This window comes from Malania oleifera, chromosome 4, assembly GCF_029873635.1.
Source record: "Malania oleifera isolate guangnan ecotype guangnan chromosome 4, ASM2987363v1, whole genome shotgun sequence".
NCBI lineage: Eukaryota > Viridiplantae > Streptophyta > Magnoliopsida > Santalales > Ximeniaceae > Malania > Malania oleifera.
This window is the reverse complement of record NC_080420.1, coordinates 76835739-76841738: the sequence shown is the minus strand read 5'-3', so window position 1 is coordinate 76841738 and position 6000 is coordinate 76835739. Positions and strand designations below refer to the sequence as shown.

General features: G+C 37.2%; 1 protein-coding gene across 2 annotated transcripts in view; it reads right to left on the bottom strand.

The window, feature by feature from the left end:
* Nucleotides 1-1059: 1059 nt before the first annotated feature.
* The window catches only part of LOC131154259 (uracil-DNA glycosylase, mitochondrial), a 42461-nt gene continuing 37520 nt past the window's right edge, over nucleotides 1060-6000 (bottom strand). For both annotated transcript variants that reach the window (XM_058106916.1, XM_058106915.1), the window contains exon 7: nucleotides 1060-1345. In XM_058106916.1, coding sequence (XP_057962899.1) covers nucleotides 1279-1345 — 67 coding nt within the window. In that variant the 3' untranslated portion in view covers nucleotides 1060-1278. The remainder of the gene's footprint in view (nucleotides 1346-6000) is intronic.

Here is a 6000-nt window from a genome sequence, read left to right as displayed (position 1 = left end):
ACTTAATCTGCTTGCAACTTTAGGTCATAGGAATTCCTTACTAAAAGTATTGAAAGAAATTCACATACATTAAAAAAGCATCAATTGGCCGACATGAGAACATCGTCAATGCTTTGTTAACAGTAAACAATGTTGCTTATAGCTATAAAGCATGGGTAGAAGATCATACCACAAGTCTTAGTTAATAGTGGCTCAACGCTTAATGTATGCCCATATTCAAACACCGGTGAAATTGGGAATAGACAAGTCCTCAATAGGAGAGTGATATAACAATTAAGGCCTTTGACGAAACTGTGCAAGGAGTTGTGGGAAGGATTGATCTTGACATTAAGATCAGTCCCTGTATCTTCACAGTTGCATTCCAAGTCTTAAAAATTGATCCTTGCTTCAATATATTAATTAGGCCATGGATCTATACAATAGGGGAAATGCCATTTTCATTGCATCAAAAGCTAGCATAATGCAAGGTAATTCGTAATCTCAGAACTGCTTAAACCTATGATAAGTAGTAATAATAAGGCAAATAGCCTAGCCAACAGGAAAAAGGGAAAAGAAAAACGAAACTTTAGATGGGCACAAATATGAAATATGATGGTCAAACATAAACAATCACACTACAAGACTTTAGATGGGCACGAAGGTAACATATACCATCGATAATTGCCCAACGATTTAGGAGCTTTTGACTCCCTCATGTCCGCAGTCTATACTTTTCACTGCTAGTTCCTTAAAAAACCCCCTAAAAATTATATGACAGAATTTGTTCCCAACTTGGTAGAGTTGTTCCACATTGAGCAACAGCCACACAAAACAAAAAAACAAAAAACTGAGAAAGAAACTTGCAACAGATAATGAAAGGGATAATGGTGCTTAACAATTATGAAACATTTGCGTGTACACAAAAAAATATTTTCCTTGGTTATGGACCAATTACTTTGGTGCTTATTGGGCTGTAGTGGTCCTATTTTTTTTCATTAGAATAATTTTTTTAGATTAAATTTAACAAAAGTGAATCCGATCACATGGTAAAGCACCCAAGGCATTAGGTACATTCTACAATTTCTCAACCCATGTGTTGGTTAACTACAAGCTTATGGGGTACAATAGTGTGCTTATCAGGACATTAGAGCCATCTCCACACACTAATATCATACACACAAGGTAAATAAATTTATATATACCCCATCCCATAAATCACGTCTTACCAACAGCATTAGGGAGATTTTAATAAACCAGATTCAAAATTAGGTCAAAATAATTAGGCACTCTTCTTTCTTGTTAAATCTGCCAATCTATTGGGGCGAATCCCATTTGATCCAGAATATGGTTGGAGCGAGAAAAATGCCTGCACACACGGAACAATTTTAAAATAATTAGCAAAATGCAAATGTGTGAATTTCTTACCTCCACAACATAAAATATTCAATTTTCTTTTTTTTCTTTCTTCCCAAAAGAGCAAGATAAACATTAAACAGTATAGTCCAGAGGAGCATAATGACTAGTTCACAAATACATGAGCTTAAATTTTAGGTAAAGTGGCATTCTAACATAGAATTGAAGCATGATCCCGAGACCTAAACCTTGAGGGTTCGTTTGGATCAAGGATTTTGTATGGATAAAGAAAGTGGAAGAAAATAAAAAAAGGAAATTCTTTTTTCAATGTATTTTCTCTCTATATTAAATACCACTAAAAATGACATAAAAAATTGTTCTAATATAATTAAAAAATTAAGAAAAATCAAGTTTTGATAATGTGTAAAATCAAATGTTTGTTTGTTATTCTAGTATATTTTTTTACTTTCTTTCTCACTATCCTTGATAAACAAACACAAAAAAAGTAGATTCCTTCGTATTTTATTTTTTCTATTGTTTTTCGAGTTCCAAATAGGACCTAAATGCTGTGGCCACTGTCAAATGAAGCCTAAAAACCTAAATCCTCTGCATATCTACCATCTAGGAGAACTACTAGCACAACTATAGGCCAGAAAACCAACCAGCAGCTGTCGGAAGACACAGGAGTCACCAGAAATTCATGGGCAACATTGCACGTTTAGGAACACCAAAATCCCTTTACCCTACCTTTGGGAGATTTTAGGTCTTGAATTTGGATTTGTGTGAATTTTGACAAAATGCAATACAAAATTGAATTGAGCTTTATCCAAATCCTCACAAATCCAAATCTAGGGCCCGAAATCGATATTCTGAAACATTACCTTAGATCTTGCAAAATCAACACCATACCCACCCAGACACTACTGATCTGCCAACTCCTGAAGTCCCATTGCAAGAGCTGCCCTCATGCACCAATCGAAGGTTGGCAGTGCCCACCAATGCACCAGCATGTTAGGCTTCATACGACCATGTTTTTTGCCTGAATTTTGATCCTAGATTGTTCTAATCCCTCTATAAATCATATTATTGAGTTAGATGGAACTTTGTCCAGATCTCACCTTTTAGCTATTCATGTGCAGCACTGCAGGAATGATTGTGTGGTAGAGGCCGTTTGTCGGTGTTTACTGAGCTCATTGGGCCTGAAACAGTGTTATATGGCTGTGTTAATGATTTTTTCTAGTGTTTGTGATTAGCTACAGTAGGTGAGGTTGTGCATGTTGGCAGAGTCCATGAATTCCAAAAGTATCTTGTTCATTGTGTGTTGCCATTTGCTGTGGTGGTTGATGTTGTGTGTACTGAAATGAAGTTCATAAATCCCAAAAGCATGTTTCCCTCATCTATCGCTTGTTCAGAAATTGTTAAACCGCGTAATATAACTGTTTCAAAAGAGTATTTGAGGTTCCAAGTATCAAACATCCCAACAAGCGCTCATCTCATTGCATCTTATGCCCAGAAAGGTAACCCCACAACCAGAATGACATTCAGTATCTTTCCCAGCTGGTCCTTGGGTCATCGGTTCAGCCTTCACTTACCCAACTTCTTTTTTCCCTCCAGTACTCTAAAAGCCTTACTCGAATTACCCTTACCTACAGGTCCACTACCATCATTAAGGATAGGAATAGTAAATCCTACTCAACAGCTTCTGTTTTTTATATTCCTAATTCCCCCTCCAATCTCATGTCTGTTAGTAATTACGAGGTCGCTAAATTGTTCTATCACCTTTTTCCTGATTTTGTTGTTATTAAAGATCAGAAGACGAGGAAGACAATTGGAGCAGGACATAACCTAGTGGACTCTGCTACTTTTGAGTCGCTCTCTCATCTGCATTGCTGCTGCTACACCACTTCAAATCCACTGTCGTTGGTCATCCTAGTTAAAACAGCTAGAGTTATGTGTCTAATCTTGAGCGTGAGCCTTGTCAGCTGAAAAAGCACCATCATGTTCCCTTTTTTTCCAAATAAACTAGCAGTCGGCCTTTCATTTTAGCTCATTCAGGTGTTTAGGGTCCTAATCGCATCACATCAAAGTTGGGGTTCTGCTATTTTGTAATGCTATTTTGATAAATACTCAGGGATGACTTGTCTCCATTTATGAAAGATCGTTATAAATTGCTTAATTTCTTTTGTGCCTCCTACTCTCAAATAAAGACTCTGTTTGATGTACAGATTTTGTAATGATAATGCTAATGAGTACTTCAATACCCAATTTGTTACCCATATGATTAACATTGGTATGATCAATCAATCATCCTGTGCCCACACAATATAGCAAAATGGAGTCGGGAGTCGCACAGAGAAACATGCATACTCTCAAAGTCGCTCATACCCTATTGTATCAAATGAATATCCCCAAATTTTATTGGAGTGATGTCTTGCTCACTGCTTGCTCTAAAATCTAAAATGCCATCCTCTACCCTTGGTGGTAAAATACCCTATTTAGTTCTCTTCCAAAAGGCTCACTTGCTCTTACTTCCTCAGATATTTGGTTAAGTCCTTTGTCCATAAGTTAAATCCAAGAATGGATAAGTTGGATCCTCATTCTATCAAATGTATTTTTTTATGGGCTACTCTTGTACTCGAAAGGGATATCGATATTATACCCATACTTTATATCGATTCTTTGCCTTTGCTAGTGTTACCTTTTTGAGTCTACACCACACCATCTAATTACTTGAGCCTCAGTGACCTTGATGAGTCACTTCCTCAACCTAGCCTTCCAAATCTTAACCTATTATTTGTACCTAGTTCTCTTGCATTTTCATTTAGTTTGAGTCCTTGCCCCTTGGATCATCCTAATTTGCAGGTGTACACACAACAATGACTCAAGGGAGGAGAGCCTCCAACTTTAGTCCTCTTGGATCATCCTAGCCCTCTTGCATCTTCATCCAATTTGGGTCCTTATTGTCGCTTGGATCACCCTAATTTGCAGGTGTACACATGATAACAACTTTAGGGATGATTCTACACCTCTTGTTTCTCTTCTAATGATCCTATTTTCCAAGATGTTGAACTTCCTATTGTGTTTGAAAACTATACTCAACAATCAATCTCTAATTTCTTTGCTATGATATCTTGTCACCCTCATATTAGTGTTCTATTAGTACCATATCAACAATTGCTCTTCCTAAGTTTTTCTACAAGTCCTTATCCTATTCTAGGATAATGGCACTTGGCAACTGGTACCTCTTCCTAATAAGTCTATGGTTGGTTGTGGTAGGTTGTTGTTGAGTATAAGTGAAGGTTAATCCTAATGGTTTCATGGCTAAATGCATGCCAGACTTGCTTCAGTTCATTTGTTTATCTCTTGAGCCACCACATGCCAATGGCCTCTACATCAATTACAAGTGAAAAGTGATCTTCAGGAGGAGGTCTATATTGAGCAGCCACTTGGGTTTGTTGCTCAGGCAAGGCGAGTCAAAATTAATGTGTTGACTCCAGAAATCCTTGTATGATCTAAAGCAATGTCCTAGAGCATGGTTTGGTAGATTTCTGTCATAAGTTTAAACTTCAACGGTGTGCGGTAGATCACTTTATGGTAGGATTTAGGTAGTTGTGTATGCAGTTGATATAGAAGTATCGAGAGATCTCGTATAGGGACCGTAAGTTTAAACTTCAGCGGTGTGTGGTAGATCACTCTATGGTAGGATTTTGGTAGTTGTGTATGCAGATGATACAGAAGTATCCAGAGATTTCGTATATAAACCGTTTTGTAACAAAGGAAGTATGTTCTAGACCTTTTAGATGAGGAATCCAAACATAAACCCATGGATCCAATAGCAAATTAGTGCTAGATGAGGGTGAGCAAGCTGACCCTAAATGATATCAAAGACTTGTCTGAAAGTTAAACTATCACATAACCACTTGACAAGATATATCATTCACAACAAGTATTTTAAGACAATTTATTGATTTTTAGAGAACCATTCATGAGACACAATCAACAATTCACGGGATGCAATCATTCATATCTTGAGATACCTCAAAGGTGCACCTAGGAGAGGTCTCCTATATCAATATTGGGGCCACACTCATGTTAAAGGATATACAAATGCATATTTGGCTTGTCCATTGAAGATCCACAACCAGGTACTACGTCTTTTGTTCTCGTTAACTTGGTACCCTAGAAGAGCAAGAAAGGAACTGTGATGACTTGCTCAAGTGTTGAGTCAGGGTATTAGGTCATGGCCCACAGAACATATGAACTTGCTTTGCTAGAGAACATGTTGGAAGAACTTGGTCTTCCATATTCTCAGCCTATGGAGTTGATGTGTGATAATTAAGCTACTATTCATGCTACCTCCAACCAGTCTTCAGTGAGCGATTGAACTTTGTTCGGCCAACTTCTATAGAAGCTTTTACCATGACTCATGTGAAGTATGAATTCCAACTTGCTGATTCATTCACTAATGCCTTGCGGGGTACTTGTTTTATATCCATTTGTAATAAGCTAGGAGCATACAATATATATGCTCCAGCAAGGGGAGTGTTATTGGTTACATCAGTTATTTAGTATTATTGTTGTCTGTTACTGCTATGTTAATAAACGTGATTTAGTAAGGGTAGTATGTCATTGTTATGAACTTGACATATATTATAAATAGAGGGAGAA